Genomic DNA, 16,468 nt, shown 5'->3' on the forward strand with positions numbered 1-16,468 from the left:
TGATAGGAGTTAAACCTGTTAGAATTATATCTCTCCATGTTTATGGCTCAGCCTCTTATGGCAGAGATGTTCTTCCCTCCCTCGGGACAGCCCTGCTCCCAGCAGGAGCCTGCGTCTCGTCTGCCCCGGCTCTCCTGCAGTTCACCCCTGTCCCCCCGAGGTTGCTCCCTGCCCTTCACCGGGGCCGGGATGATCCGAGCAGGCAGGGAGCCGGGGAGCCGAGCCTGCATCGCCGCGGGGCGCTGGGGACGGGGCGAGCGAGGTTTTCTCCCTTCCCCGCTCCCCTCTCTGGCCTGGGCTGACTCAGAGCGCTCGCCCTCCTCCTCCTCCTCGCTGGCCTGAGTCAGCTTGGCAGGGAGTGGAGACCTGAGCTGCCAAACCTCCCTTCCTTGACTCATCCCAGCAGCTCTGCCTTCCCCAGGGATGTCGGGACGGAGGAGCCGGGTGAGCAGCAGGATTCCGCTGCGGCCGTGGCTCCCCCAGCCAGCTGGAAATCCCAAAGCAGCGGAGCGAACGTCACCGCAGTGCCGGGGTGAATTCCGGCGGTGCCGCTTAAATCGGTTTTGCTCATTTTCGCTCTCTCCCTTCCATCTTTTCTGGCCGATGTGGTCTCTGCGCTTGGGAGGTGCCTCCTGCCTCCTTTTTTCCCTTTGCCGCTTTTCCGGGAGGTTCCTTGCACGATGGGGCTGTGGGTGGGGATCTTGCTGGGTGGAGTCCGTGACATCCCAGACCCACCTGCAGCTCTCAGAGTATTCACCCACAGAACTCACCTCGAAATTCTGGATGGGGTGGCAAAAGCTCAGCAGAAATTCCATCGTAGAACAGGATTCATGGCCTAATTCTATGGGTTTCTCTTTTTTTTTATTATTTTGGAGAAGAGGGAGAAGGAAACACGCGCTTCCCTCTTTTTCCCCAAGATCCACAGAGAGGCTGAGACCACTGGAAGATGCAGAAATCAGCTCATCTTCCTCCTCCAGGGAAAAAACATGAACCCCAGAGGGATAGGAAAGTTCCTGACAGTCCCTTATTTCCATCTCTTTGTAGTGTTGGCTTCAATCTTGCTCCTTTGCCTCATCACCCCGGTGGTGGTGATGATGATGATGATGGTGATGATGATGATGATGATCCTGCCCTTCAAGCAGGAGGGATCTGCTGGCAGGTGGGAGGCCCAGTGTTTGCAAACAACAACAACAACAAAAGAACTGGGTGAAGGAGAGAACGTTGTTTTATTTCTGAGCTTTCCAGAGCTCGTCGCTCGTGATGTAGATTTAAATAAAAACCCCGAGACGAGCGATTTTTTTGCGTTACCCAGCCCCCTGTGCCTGGAAGAAAAAAAAAAAAAAAAATTAAAAAAAAAAAAAGGTTCAATACAGAGAGCACGGTTTGATTTGGAGTTTTCAGAAAGAGGCTGCGGAGCAGTGGGATTATTTGAATAATACGGAAACTTCCCTTCAGGATATTGTAATTTTCCTGCCTGTACTTCTTGTTCTCGTTACTCTTAACGTGATAATCCTCTCCTCCACAGCCTCTGCCGGCTGCGTGTGACCACGGATAGCTACCGGGAGCGGGAATTACTGCGTGCTCTGCAAAACCTTCCCAGCCTGTCCTCCTTGCAGGGCTCTGCCTGTGCCTCTGCTGGCTGGGAGCACGTGAGAGCGGCTTTTCCCTCTCCGGAGCTGCTCGGAGCTGTTCTTGCGGGATATCCGGGCTCCGGGAGGCTCCGGGAGCTCGCAGACTGTGGGGACTGGGAGCCAGTTGCTGCCTGTGGGCGTGAAAAATAAGAGCAGTCCTCGGGCAGCTGTCTCCGAGCTGGGGCTGGGCATGTGAGTCAGGCTGGGCAGCTGAAGCGTCTCTGCGTGGAGTCACCTCCGTCCCCCGTGGATGCCGATCCGGCGCTGGGATGGGGGTTTGGGTTTGGGGGAGCTCGGGAGGTTTGGGGGGTTTGCAGCACCCAGGGGGGTCGCAGGGTGGGGAGGGTTTTTGCCTTTATGGAACGAATCCTAAAATCCACAATGGTTGGGTGGGAAGGGAGATTTAAACTCATCTTGTTCCAGCCCCTGCCGTGGGCAGGGGTACCTTTCACCGTCCCAGGGTGGTCCAGCCTGGCCTTGGGCACTGCCAGGGATTTGGGAGCAGCCGCAGCTCCTCTGGGAATCCCAGCCCAGCCCCTTCCCACCCTCCCAGCCAGGAATTCCTTCCCAAAATCCCATCCAACCCTGCCCTCTGGCAGTGGGAATCCATTCCCTGCCTCCCGTCCCTCCATTTGTTGTCCAAGTCCCTCTCCAGCTCTCCTGGAAGCTGCTCCATATGACGCCTTTCGCTCATTGCGCGGAAACGGGCGAATCTGACAGCAAAAAAAACCCAAAAACCAAACCCAAAAAACCACGACAGAACCCCCTGAACATTCGCAGGTGTTCCGCAGCCAAACCCTGCAGCTTTTGGAGGAATCGGTTGCCGAGCAGATCCTCCTAAACGCGGAGAGGGAGCGCTGAGCGAGTGACACCCCCGGCCTCTCAGAAGGGGAGGGGAGGGAGCAATATTTTTGACTCGTGCCCGACCCCGCGGGGTTTGCGACCAAAACAATTCACACCTAAGGCCTATAAATAGAGTGCAATACTCCCTGGGTGTTTGAGCAGCCGGAACAGGCGCGGGGACAGAGGTTTGAGTTTTACTACGTGCCGGTTACCTGACCTGCAGGGCGCCAGCTGCCGCGGATGGCTGCGGCTCCCCGAACGCCAAGTCGTGTGAGCTGCCCCCACACTGCTCCCTGGCTGTTCTCTCCAGAGCCCAATTTTAGCAGCACGAAAAAGGAGCTGGAGAGCTCTGGGGAGGGTTTTTTTTCTTTGGGTTTTTTTTGGGGGGGTTTGTTTATTTTTTTTTTGGAGCAGAGGGTTGAGGCAAGGGGGAGAGAGCCCAGCTCGCGTCCCCCGGATGGTGGGAGAGGATGGTGCGGACAGCTGGGCGCTGGGATGGGGCTGGAATTCGGCTGGTCGCTGCCTGCCACAGCGCTGGAGTTCAGAGTGCAGCCCAAAAAGATGTTTAAAAAAGGAGATTTTAAGAAAACCGAGCTCCATCTTTAACACCCCCCCCCCGCCCCCGAGCTTTGAGCAGCAATTCTGCTTTGCAGAGCAAACGTCCCCATTAAACGTTGCGGTGCCGCATCGAGCCTGGGATTGAAATCCCGGGGCCAGCAGGGAGAATTGGAACAAACCTTTGGATCCTTCTAGTCCTGGCTGCTCCCAGCACTCCGCATTTCCTTAATAGCACAGGAGCTTGACAACACAACTGAACCCAGTGCCGATCCCATGACAACAAACGCGCACGGATTTACTCTTGGCTGGTCAATTGAAATCCATTTGCTTCTCTGGTTGACGAGGTGTGGAATGAATGTTTTAAGTGTGTTAAAACAGTCAGCATGGAAGGAAAGTTCCTTAAAATATCTCCTATCGCTGGAGGTTTGCTGCCAGCAAGCAAGTAGGAGGGAAGCAGGCACTGAGGTAGCATCGGGAGAAGGCTGGGCTGGAGCTCGGAGCTCGGAGCTCAGGGTTCCCCTCCCTTCTGGAGGTGTCACAGTCCAGCAGGATTGTGCTCCAGCCCAAGAATTTCATGGGAGGGAGCTGTTCTAGGGGTGAGGAGTGTGTGGAGGGGTGAATAATGCGGAGCTGGGAGAGCTCCCTGGTGGTTTGGGGGGAATTTCACCTTCCTGTTGAGGATGAGGAAGGAGGAGACAGCCAGGCCCACCTCAGGGTCGAAGCAGCTCCCCATAGTTTTTGGGGAGAGAACACGAGCTCGTCCCCTAGCACTGAGCTGGTTGTGACCTCCCTGCATCTTATCCCATCAGCTCCCAATCCATGTCCTGGAGCGCATCCTTGGCTCCAGCTGAACATATTTGGTGCCAGCCCCAAGAGAGTCTGGGGCTCAAAAAGCCCCAAGTTTTGGGTTTTTTTTTTTCCTTTACTTTGGAGGCGTAACTCCCATTAAAGCTGCAGCCTGTGCTGGGCTCAGCTCGGCGCTTCCCAGGGAAAGCTTTCCCTGCCCCGCAGTCCCCTGGAGCTGATTTCCATCTCTTCTTTCCACAGGTGGAGAGAGACTTTGAAAGGGAATATGGGAAGCTGCAGCAGTGAGTATCAACCACACTGGTCGGACAGGACCGGCCGCGTGCTTCCCTCCTCTCCTCGCATCTTCCCAGGGAATTTTAGCCAGGGATGCTCTTCCCAGTGAGCAAATCCCTGGCTGCCCTGTAATTTCCAATTCTTCGGGGTTTCTCTGAGCGTTCAAAGGCGTCCCTCAGAAGTGCTTGCGGTGGGGTTGTAGATTCTGGCAGCTTTAAAAATTAAAAAAAAAAAAAAAAAGGTGTAAAATCGCCAGAAAACAGCGGGGTCCCCGAAGAGCCCAGCGCCTCCGAGGACCAGGAGTGGCTTTGCCATCCTGCCTGTGTCCCAGGAGCTCTCAGGGATCATCTGGAAGCGTTCTGGCTTTGCCATTTGTGCTAAGTGTGAGAACTTTCAGGAAATATGTGAGCCATGAATAAGAGATCACCAACTTGAAAAGGTTAAAAACCATCTGAAAACAACCCGAGAGGGCTGAGCTGCGCTGAACTTCCATCGAGCCTTGCCTGGGTATTTTTAACTCCCACCAGAAGCCAGCATATTCAGCCCGTAAATGATTTGTTGCACGTATGATACACTCGGGTTTCTTTTCTTTCCAAGATTCCGACTTTGCCTTCTTCCTCCCATCTTTCAGATTGGAAGATCAGACCAAAAAACTTCAGAAGGATATGAAGAAAAGCACAGATGCAGATTTGGGTGAGTGACTGGAGGATACATAGACTGTGAACTTGGCCACAGGGAGATGAAGTGACTTTTTCTCGAGATCACATGAGTAATGTGTGACAAGTCTGGAAAACAAATCCAGAGCTCAGTCCCACTCAGTTTGCTTAGTTACAAGGCCATCTGCGAGAGGGCTGCGAGCAGCAGCTCAGCCCAGGGAGCACAGAGAGTGCTGCGGGCTCAGTCCCTCTCTCCTGAGCTCTGTGGCCTTGGACACGTCCCTTTCTTTTCTTTGCCTCAATTTCTGCCACTGAAAAAAAAAAAAAATAAATAAAATAAACCAAACCCAGGATATTCCAGGTCTCAGGTTATCCAGCAGGAGCAGCTCCAGCTGAGCCTATTGTGCCAGCAGCGCTTTGTCACCTCCTTCACTCCTCCTTTCTCCTCCCTCTCTGGAGCCCCAGGGTGGGTCTGGGGGGTCTGCAGGGCACAGCTGGACACAGCTGGACACAGCTGGACACAGCTGGACACAGCTGGACACAGCTGGACGCAGCTGGCCGTGTTTCCCGTGGGAAATGCTGACCTGGCAGCTCTCCTTCGGGAATAACCCGGCTCATTCCCCCGGTGGCCGCTCGTTTTGGCTTCCCCTCGTGGCAGTGGGCGATGGAGGAAGCAATAAACAGCTCTGCCTGCACGTTTTGGGGTGACATCCGCCCTCACAGGTGTCCTGTCCCACCTCCCAGCTCCCTTCTCGTCCCTCTGGTCGGAATCTGTGCAGAGATCCACTGGAGGTGGGGAGGGAGGACTGGGAGCTGGATTTGTTGGATCCTGGTGACGGAGCTGAGCAGGGCAGGAACCTGCAGCCGGAGGAGCTGTTCCAAACGCAGATGGATTTTTCCCAGCCGTGCGTTTTGGAGCGGTCCCTGCTTGGCCCCCACAGCTCGGGAGCCAAGGCAGAGGCACCAGCGCAAACAGGGGTGGGCTGCGCTGGGCCGGCGCTCATCCCCTGGGATCGGGGTCACAGCGGGGCAGGGCAGCGGCAAGGAGGAGAATTCGGGGCTTTCCGTCATCCAGCCTCTCACCTGCGTGTGTGTGTGTGTGGACATTGCCTGGCACAAACACGGATCCGGGCTCTTCCCGTGCTCCTCCCAACTTTGGGAGAGGGGTGGGAAAAGCAGCAGACGCCCAGGACGCTTTTCCAGGGTGAAAAGTGCCCTTTCCAAGGACTCTGGTCGTTGTCAGGGATCCTTGGTAAGTTTTTCCTTGTTAAGGATTCCCCTCCCCTCCCTTGCAGTGGGCGTTGTTTATATGGAGCATTTCAAGTCCCGGAGGAGCTGTGGGAGGACTTTTCTTTTTCCGTTCTGTTACATGGCAGAGTCACAAACGAGCCTTGGCCGGAGCCAGGAAGATCTGATTTCTCATTTAGAGGCTTGAAATGATGAGTGGAGGGAGAGGTGCTGCACACAGCCCGCTGAGGGAGGGCCGAAGGAGAAGGAGGTGGATCGGGTCAGCCCCTGAGCCTGGCTCTCCTCACCTGGCAGTGCCCATTCCCAGCATCCAGCCCCCAAATCCGGCGAGGACGGCAGCGTTTTGTCCTCCTGTCTCGCCCCTCCATGCTCAGGGGGTTGTTTCTTCCCTGCCTGCAAACACTCCCTGGCAAAGTGGGGCTGGCGGCTCGAGCCTCCACCTTCTTCCCAAAAAGCTCAGCTCGGAGCGGGAGCGATTCCTGCGCGCGGAAATGTCCCAGCGAGGCTCTTCCTGTGCCCTGCCAGCAAAGAGGGAGTGGGGTGTTAGCAGCACTCCCTGTCCCCTGGCTGGAGATCACTCAGCCCCTTCCCCACCCTCTTTCCAAACCAAATAGGATCTGAGGGAGCAGGAGGATGTTCTTGAAGGGGAGGTAAAAGCTCTCCTTTGGAATGAGGGGCAGGTAACGCGCGGGATTCCCGTGGCTCAGGTTTGTTCAGGCTGTGAGGAGCTCTCAAATCTGAAATTCCTTTAACTGGAGCTTCATCTCACGTGTTTAATGAGCAAAAGAGCAGTGCAGACCCTCCTGAAGGCCACCCTGAGGGACAGGTGATCCTTTCTCCTTCTCCTTCTCCTCCTCCTCCTCCTCCTTCTTCCCCTTCTGTCTCCTCTCCTCCCTGCCCTGGGACCCTCAGACCCCACTTTTTCAGCTCTCTCCAGGTGATACCAGTGATGCAGAGGCAATTCCTGACCCAAATTCCCCCTGGAAATGCCCAAACCGGCCCCAATTCCCAACCTCCCCTCGTGACCCCGCCACTCTCTCCCTCCAGTTCCCTTCCAATCCTTCCCAGCGAAGGAAGAACTTCATTCCTCTTCCAGCCCAAGGAGTTCTGCCGCTCTCAGCCCCGTGCCGCACGTTCTGGCACAAATCCCTCCTCAGATGTGGTCACACATATGGATTATATCCCATCTGTTTAAAGGTTTAAATGCCTAAAGCCTTAATGTTTGGATAATAGATGGATACGGTAGCTTTGTTATTGCGGAGTGAGAGGCTCGTTCTGCGTGGAGCTCGCCGGCTCTGCAGCTTCTCAGCTCTCTCCGTTATAATTGTGTGTAACCTTTCAATCAGAGCGTTTAACCCCTTGATTCATGATCTTAAGCCCCATTATTCGGATGATTTCGACTTTTAATATCTTAAGGGAGTCTTTCCAAAGCTCCTCCATAGCACGGCTCAAGCATCTGCCTTTGCGATCTCCAACTGGAATAACTTCCAGCACTGAGGAAAAAGAACTTTTTTTTTTTTTTTTTTAAGTACCTCTGGCTTTTTTTTTTTTTTTTTTTTTCAGTCTATTTTATCCCTGTTTATATTTATGCACTCCTCTCTATTAGTCTTTTTTTCCATTCTGTCCCTTCCCTAATTCCTCGCTCGTTTGTGTAGTGGTTCTGTCGTTGAATTTTCCCCTTGCAGACCAAGAGTTTGGATGAGGGGGGACGTGCCTGACGGAAAAGGAGCAGAATGCTCGGTCAGAGCACGACCTGGTGCTTCTGGATTTCTTGGTGGCACTCCCAGGGCTTGTAGGGACTTCATATCCTCCCTGGCTCATTCTGCCCAGGCAGGAAATTTACACTTATTGAGGGGAAAATGCTTAACTTGTGTCCCTGCTCTTTGTGTTTGGAGAGGGAAGGAGAAACCTCGCCTGCCAGCCCTGTCAGCCTGGTCCTTTCCTCACTAAATCCACTTCAAACACTTGAGTTTGTTGGTTTTTTTTTTTTTTTTTGTAAAGCCATTTGAAAGACTTAATGGACTGTGATTTTTGTCGTCGTGGAAGAGCTGTAGTGAGGCTGAGAGTGACACTTAATAGTCTGTCGGGAGAAGATGTATAAAAACCTAAAAACCCCCCCATCTCTGGGTTTTTTGTTGTTTTTTTTTTCCTTAAGAGAACAGTGCTTTTGTTAGCCTGGGATTATTTCTGGCAGCGTCACAAGCCTCGCATTGGAGTGCTTCAGATTAATTTATATAAAAACACTTCCCTGGGTGTTTACATGAATGAACTGCTGCCTTTTCCTGGCTTTTCTCTCAGCCAGCAGCGAGTATCTCCCTGGGAGGGTTGTGCTGAACCCCTCCTGGCTGGCTCAGCTCCCCGATTTCTGCCCTGTGGAGATGCCTGGCGGTGGGAAACGTGACCCTGTCCGGTTTCTTTCCCATCAGCCATGTCCAAATCCGCCGTGAAGATCTCCTCGGACCTGCTGTCCAACCCGCTGTGTGAGCAGGAGCCCTCCTTCCTGGAGATGGTCACGGCCTTCGACACGGCCATGAAGAGGATGGACTCCTTCAACCAGGAGAAGGTGGAGTGGCTTTGGCTGGGAAACGGGAGAGCTGGGAGTGCCGTGGAGTCCTGGAGCGGTGGGAGCGTGGTGGGATCCGGGAGTGGTTGGGGTTGGGAGGGATTTGAACCCAGCCCCTGCCGTGGGCACCGACGCCTCCCGCTGTCCCAGGCTGCTCCAAGATGGCCTTGGACGTTTCCAGGGATCCACATCTTCTCCCGGCCCCTCTCCACCCTCACAGCCAGGAATTCCTGCCCCAAATCCCATCTGTCCCTGCTCTCTGGCAGCAGAGAACCGTTCCCTGTGTCCTGTCACTCCCTGCCTCGTCCAGAATCCTTCTGTCTCACCTCTTCCCCTTTTTATCACCGTCCCCCAGGCTTTTCCCACGTGAATTTCTCAAATCTCAGTCTTCTGGCTGGGATTTCAGCTCCCATGGGAGAAACTCCCTCTCTTTTGGGTGAAGGACACGGTGGTTGTGCTCAGAATCCCTCCCCACCCCGTGCTGAGCTCCCTGCAAACCCATTCCTGGTGCAAATGGGATTTTCCAACAGCCCTGACGTGCAATCCTCCCTTTTTTTTTTTTGCTTTCCACAGGTGAATCAGATCCAAAAGACGGTCATAGAGCCTTTGAAAAAGTGAGTACCAACCATCATCTGGTGGGGTTTGTGCTCATCCTGAGCTTTAGGGATGTGGATCCTGGAGAGAGGCTGGAAATCAGACATTCCACAGAGGGATAATCCCGCCCTGCTCCTGCTGGCCACACTGCTTTTGGTGCCTTAATTAATCTTAATTTTAACCTTTTTGGCCATTTGGATCCGCTGCTGCCTTCACCTGTAGAGTAAAGAACTCCTGAGATATAAAATCATGGAGCATCCTGGGCTGGGAGGGACCCCAAAGAGATGAATAATTCAACTTTCTCTCTGTTTATGTGTTGGTTTTTACCAACTCTTCGCTCCAGCAAAAGGAACAAAACCACCTGGAGATCATCCAGAGAGGGGTCAGAAACCGGCTGGTTGAGCAAAAGCTTCTTTCATTTGGAAATTTTCCCTAAATAAAAAAGGAGAAAGTGAAAGTTCCTGCAGGTTTATAAACAATATTTCCATGCAAAGAAGGAGGAGTCGCAGAGCCTTTGCAGTCAGAGAGGTTGGAAATGAGGAGAAAACATTCAAATCCCACAGTTTTGTCACATCTGGCCTGCAAAATTCCCACTTTTTCCAGGGTCACAGGCTGTACCCCCAAACCTTTCAGGATAACTCCAGTTTTCTCCCAAATATCCCCTTAAATCCCGAGATTTTGCTGTTTTGTTACGGGAGCAGAGCCAGCGAGCAAAAAATAAAATGAAATTACTTTAATATGACAGTAAGTGTTGCAAATCGCTGAATAACAATTTCAGTTTAGGTTTGACACACAGAGGGGTTGTCGTGGTTTAGGGTTTTTTGGGGTTTTTTTCCCCCCCTGAAGTTGTTGTTTCTGCCCAAATCTGAAAGTAAAATCTCATGGATCACTTAACACCTGAGGTTACAGCATGTTCCTGTCTGGGGGATGTTTGGTGACTCAGGTTTTACCTTGGCCCTCTATCCACCACCAGAAATTCCTGCTTATTTAAGGGGAAAAAAAAATAAGAAGAAAGAAAAAAAGGAAAAAAAACCCCTCAGCCTTTTGCTGTGGAATTGTGTTGCTTATTATCTAGATTGTCCTCATGAAAGATACATTAACTTTTTCTTCCAGCATTCTGTTAAAATTGGAAGAACTTGTGTTTCTGAGATATTCTGGTGGTTTCTTTTTTTTTTTTTTTCTTTTTTTTTTCCCACTCAGCCTGTGTTAGTTGGTGAAATGAAAGACAATCTCTTCCCCTGCAAACCTGCCTTGGGTTTGAAATCCTGGGGTGGTGAATTCAGGACAAGAAAACCATTTCCACTTGTTCGTGGGAGATGCTCCGAGCGCTGGAGCCACGGCCAAAACCTCTCCGGTTTTGGGAACGGGAACCTACTCCAAATCAAAGGGATTAAACCAGGCCAGGGTGACCAGGACATTCCCATTTTGGGAACAGGAACCTTCTCCAAATCAACGGCATTAAACCAGGCCAGGGTGACCAGGACATTCCCATTTTGGGAACAGGAACCTGCTCCAAGTCAAAGGGATTAAACCTTGACAGGGTGACCAGGACAGTCCCATGACCAAAACCTCTCCAATTCTAGGCCAAAGACAATGCTCCAATGGGGTGATCCTGTGCCAGAGTGACCAGGACATTCCCATTTTGGGAACAGGGACCTGCTCCAAATCAAAGGGATTGTACCAGAGTGACCAGGACATTCCCATGACCAAAACCTCTCCAATTTTGGGACAAGGACAATGCTCCAATGGGGTGATCCTGTGCCAGGGTGACCAGGACATTCCCATTTTGGGAACAGGGACCTGCTCCAAATCAAAGGGATTAAACCTTGACAGGGTGACCAGGACATTCCCATTGCCAAAATCTCTCCCAGTTTTAGGGAGAGCAGGAAGTGACAAAGGAAAAGGCTCCAGGGAGACTTCAGAGTACTAAAAGGGCTCCAGGAGAGGACAAGGGCTGGAGGGACAGGACACAGGGAATGGCTCCCACTGCCAGAGGGCAGGGATGGGTGGGAGATGGGGAAGGAATTCCTGGCTGGGAGGGTGGGGAGGGGCTGGGATGGAATTCCCTCAGGCTGCTCCATTTCTGGAAGTTTCCAAGGCGAGTTTGGAGCAACCTGGGGCAGTGGAAGGTGTGGAAGGGGATGGATCTGGATGATCCTTCAGATCCCTTCCCACCCAACCCATTCCATGTTTCTCTGCCTTGGGACACTCGGTTATCTGCCCAGTCCTCAGTTCAACCCCGGGGTGTTTACTCCGACCTCCTGGCTGCTTTCCAGCCTCAGCAGTCCTCTCCAGCTTCCCAAATTTCCATCGGCCTAGAAAATGAGAGGTTTTTTTTCCCCACTTTTCCTGCCCTTTGGCACCTCCAGAGCTTCACCCTGCGTGCCTTTAACCAGCTTACGTTCCGTGCTGGGGAAGCTTCATCCCCACTCCCGAGAACAAAAATTCCTCTTCCCTTCCCTCCTCCTTCCCTTTGTAGGTGCATCCCTGCCCAGGAACATTTCTGAGGAGCCCAAGGGTCCATTTTGAGGCTAATGAGATGCAGGAGAGAAATGCAGAGCTTGCACCTCCCTCCCCTTGTCCTGCTGGCAGATAAACCCCAGCGCCGGTTCTGGCAGAAAAGTTCCAGATTAATGAAAGCTGCCTTGAGGAGCCTTTCTTATTTCTTATTTCCAGTTAGGTTTTCCTTCCCCTCGCCGAGGCAGCTCTCCCGAGCCTCTCCCAACTTTGCTCTGACCTAGAAAAAAAAAAAAAAAAAAAAGAGGCTTTAAAAAAAAATTTTTTTTTTTTTTCCTTTTTTTGCTCCAACAGCTGCGCTGCATTACATCTTCACTGGTGGTCTTTTATAGTTTATTAGCCAAAGAAACAGATAAGTATAATCCAGACAATTATCATTAGTGGCAATATATTGTAATCAGAGGCACATGGGCAGTAAAATCTCCATTCAGTTGTCCAGGGATTGGAGTTTCCAGGCAAATATTGGGGAATTTGTTAAACCACGTTGAAAAAAAGCAGTAGTAGATTGAGTGGAGGGGTGGGGGGTGGAGGCTTTTATTGTTTCAATCCTTCTGCTTCTGGGCTCGTAGGGTTATTCACAATTTGGCTTTTTGAGCCCCAAGAACCCTTCGGCTGGGAGTGACTCATTTATTTGCAGGCAAAGAGCAAAGCTCCTGTGAGAATATTGCATTTTTCAAGGGATGGGTTGGGCGAGGAGCTGGGCAGGAGGGATGGGCTCCTCTTTGGGAGCTGCCTGTGGAATCTCACGCCACAGCAGCGGATTTGGGGCAAAAGGGGACAAAAGCTGGTCCGGACTTTGCTCTCCCAGTTCTTCCCAGTCAAGGCAGGGTCAGGGATTGGGGATGGAGTCTTAATGTTCCATCTCGTGTGTCCGTATTTAAGGAAGGAAGCGGCTTAAAGGAGCCAGGTGGTTTGGAAATCCACGGGATTTAGGGCCTTTCACGTTGGGAGCCGATTTCCAGGGCCACAGGTCTCAATTTAACTGGCTCTGTCTGACCCTCTCAGGGTCCGGTCACCTTGGCTTGGTGCCGTTCCCTTGGAGCATCCTGCTCACAAATCCACAGAGGTTTTGGCCACGGGAATGTCGTGGTCACCTTGGATTGGTGCCGGTCCCTTGCAGCTGTTCCTGTTCCCAAAACTGGAGAGGTTTTGGTAGTGGAAATGTTCTGCTCACCCTGTCATGGCACAATGCCTTTGACTTGGAGCAGGTTCCTGTTCCCGAAAGTGGAGAGGTTTTGGCAATGGGAACATCCTGGTCCTCCTGGCACAGGATCACCCCACTGGAGCATTGTCCTTGTCCCAGAATTGGAGAGGTTTTGGCAAATGGGAATGTTCTGGTCACCCTGTCATGGTTTAATCCCTTTGACTTGGAGCAGGTTCCTGCTCCCAAAATTGAAGAGGTTTTGGCAAATGGGAATGTCCTGGTCCTCCTGGCACAGGATCACCCCACTGGAGCATTGTCCTTGTCCCAAAATTGGAGAGGTTTTGGCAATGGGAACATCCTGGTCCTCCTGGCACAGGATCACCCCACTGGAGCATTGTCCTTGTCCCAAAATTGGAGAGGTTTTGGCAATGGGAACGTCCTGGTCCTCCTGGCACAGGATCACCCCACTGGAGCATTGTCCTTGTCCCAAAATTGGAGAGGTTTTGGCAAATGGGAATGTCCTGGTCCTCCTGGCACAGGATCACCCCACTGGAGCATTGTCCTTGTCCCAAAATTGGAGAGGTTTTGGCCATGGGAATGTCCTGGTCACCCTGGCACAGGATCACCCCACTGGAGCATTGTCCTTGTCCCAAAATTGGGACATTGGGAATGCCACGGTCACCCTGGCATTGTACAATCCCTTTGATTCGGGGCATTGTCCTGCTCCCAAAATTGGAAAATCGGCCACGGGGGTGTCCTGGTCGCCTTGGCTTTGGCAGAGGGGTGACACAGAGGGTGCTGCCACCGAGGTGCCGCCACGCAGGGCTGGGTGTCAGACCCGTGGGACATCCCAGAGCTGCCATCCAGGAGCAGCGAGGGATAAATTCCATCAGAGCCGGTCTGGACGTGTCACCGACGTCTGCCGGCGACACAGCCGGGAGGGAGATCCCTCACTCCACCTCCCTCCTGCCACCCCACCATTGCCATGGTCCCTCCAGCTGCCAGGAAAAGGCAGCCAAAGCTGGCCGGGGACCGGAAGCAGGAAAAGCGGCTTTCATGTCCTTAACGAGCCCTTAATGAGGATTTGGAGCAGCCACATGGCCGCCTAATCCTCCCTGCAGCTTCCTCCTCTCCCTTCCTGCACCTTTTCCCTGCAGGAGGAAGGGTTTCGTTTCCCCCTTCCTGGTGGGTGGATGGGCCCCCACGGATGTGTGGGCACGAGCTGAGGAATGGCAGGAATCCCCCTCCTCGCTCCGGCCTCTCCGGAGCCATCCCGGTGCCTCTCCAAACTTCCCCTCACCTCATCCACCGTCGCTTTCTTTGGCGTCTGGTGCTTCCCAGCTCTGTCGTTCCTTTTTCTTCACCTGTCCGTCACCAGCTGTGGATCTTGTGCTCTTCCTCTTGGTTTCTTATCCAAGATCTCGTCCCAGAAACAATGCCCTATGGGTCCAGCTCACAGGCTGCCAATGGGGGTCTTTGAGATGCTTGAAAACAAGGAGGATTAAAGGTTTTGCCATTTTTTTTCCCCTGTGCCAAAGCTCCATCACTCCTTTCCCACTGAAAACGGCGGCTGGAGGAAGCAGTGGGGTGAGGATCTGGGGACGGAGAGGGTGAGAAGACAGAGAGGTGACAGAATGCTCCCCCTCCTCGAGCATCCCCACATCCCCAGGGCTTCCCAGCTGAGAACTGGGAAGGAATTTCCAACTTCCAAGCCCCCAGATTTGTCATCTGGGCTGAGTAACAGCCGGACTCGGCAGCACCGGGAATCCTGAGCACTTTTATCTCCCGTGGCAGCGTCTCTCCAAGCCCATCCTTGAATGACGGGGAGCTGAAGGGAGCCTGGCGTGGAGACGAGGTGGGAACACGATTTGGAGCGCAGGGAACGGGGTGATTGGGATGTTTTTCCGAGGATAAGCTGTCATCCTGCGAGGAGTTCACCCGACAGGTGCCCCCTCTTTCCCCCCAGAGCCACGGGCAGAGTAATTTGTATTTTCTTTTCGTTATCCCTGCGTATCTCCCCTCACCTGCTCCTCTTAAGCCGCCTGGGCTGTAATCCCCTCTCAGCAGCCTTCCCTAAAAAGTGACAGGGAGCAACAGCCGCTTATTCCTCAAGCTTCTTTCGTGGCAAGGGCTCTTAATACCCCATGTGCTGTTTTACCTTCACTTCGCCGCCGTTCCCACCAAATTTTCCTTCCAGTCGGCTTTGATTTTCTTGTGTTTGCCTTAAAAAAAGGAATGATTGAGTTACAGAGGGTGGTGGGGGGATTTGGGAGTGGTTTTGGCTCTCAGACCCCCTCATTCCCTAGGGAGGTGTTGGGATTATTGATCATATTGGATATTAGGATTATCTTTTTCGCGGCGGGCTGTGTCAAACCCTGGCGCAGTCCTGCCCAGGAGTCACCATCCCAGGAAGCGCTCGGAAGAAGCGTGGATGTGGCGCTTCGTGGCTCAGTGGTGCCGGGCCGGTGGTTGGGCTCGGTTTTAAGGCTCTTTTCCCACCTCACCCATTCCATGATTTGTTACGAACGCCCTCATCTGCTCCGGGGTTTTCCTCTGTGCGTCCCACAGGGACAGGAATTGTTCCCTCGCTCCCAAGTGCGCGCAGTGGATGAGTGAAACACCCCGGATTCGCTTGTGAGCTTTCCCTGCTCTTTCCCCGTGTCCCTGCTTCCCCGAAATTCTGCGTGGAGCTGTTCAGGCTCCATTTCCAAAGGGCTCTTGGGCTGCTGCTCCCCTCCCAGTTGATCCCGGTCCCTTTGCTGCCGGGAGGAGTTGGTGGTGCTTCCCCAAAGGCTTCGGAAAAGTCTCCTGATCCCTGCAGGGGTGTTTTTGGAGGCCGTGGCTGTGTCTGTGGATGGCAGGGGCTCTGCAGAGCCGTTGTGCCGGGAGCATTTGTCAATAACGTGCATGAGATGGTTGTGGAGACACTGGGGTCACGTGTGGAGGCAGGAATTCCTCGGAATAACTTGGCACCGGCGGGAGCTCGGCTCTCCCTCTGCCCCTGCACGGGTGTTTGGCAGCCCTGGCACTCGCCTTGGGATCGTGTTTCTGTCCACACTGGGACAAAAACCTGGGCAGGATTTGAAACCCCTTCTCCACGAATCCCCGGGGAATTCAGAGCCGCTGGGAATTCAGCGTTCCTGGATTCCTTCAGGAGCCAGGGGCGGCTTTGCCTCACTCCGGAGCAGTCCAAGGAAGGTGCTTCCCTGCTTGGGCTGGGCTGAGCTGAGCTGATCCTGCGTGGAAATTAAACCAGGGAGAGTGTGGCTGGGGTGGGGAGAGCTCAGCGGGCACAGGGGGAGCTCAGTGGGCACAGGGAGAGCTCGGCTGGAACAGGGAGAGCTCGGCTGGAACAGGGAGAGCTCCTTGGGCACAGGGAGAGCTCAGCGGGCACAGGGAGAGCTTGGCTGGAACAGGGAGAGATCCTTGGGCACAGGGAGAGCTCAGCTGGAATAGGGAGAGATCCTTGGGCACAGGGAGAGCTCGGCTGGAACAGGGAGAGCTCGGCTGGAACAGGGAGAGCTCCTTGGGCACAGGGAGAGCTCAGCTGGAATAAGGAGAGCTCCTTGGGCACAGGGAGAGCTCCTTGGGCACAAGGAGAACTCAGTGGGCACAAGGAGAGCTTGGTGGGCAC

General features: G+C 53.4%; 1 protein-coding gene across 2 annotated transcripts in view; it reads left to right on the forward strand.

Annotated features, from left to right (window-relative positions):
• Nucleotides 1–16,468, forward strand: part of BIN3 (bridging integrator 3) — a 44,210-nt gene that overhangs the window by 15,460 nt on the left and 12,282 nt on the right. For both annotated transcript variants that reach the window (XM_040087688.2, XM_040087689.1), the window contains exons 3-6: nucleotides 4,080–4,120; nucleotides 4,744–4,805; nucleotides 8,443–8,579; nucleotides 9,153–9,193. In XM_040087688.2, coding sequence (XP_039943622.1) covers nucleotides 4,080–4,120; nucleotides 4,744–4,805; nucleotides 8,443–8,579; nucleotides 9,153–9,193 — 281 coding nt within the window. The remainder of the gene's footprint in view (nucleotides 1–4,079; nucleotides 4,121–4,743; nucleotides 4,806–8,442; nucleotides 8,580–9,152; nucleotides 9,194–16,468) is intronic.

This window comes from Hirundo rustica, chromosome 28 (genome assembly GCF_015227805.2).
Source record: "Hirundo rustica isolate bHirRus1 chromosome 28, bHirRus1.pri.v3, whole genome shotgun sequence".
NCBI lineage: Eukaryota > Metazoa > Chordata > Aves > Passeriformes > Hirundinidae > Hirundo > Hirundo rustica.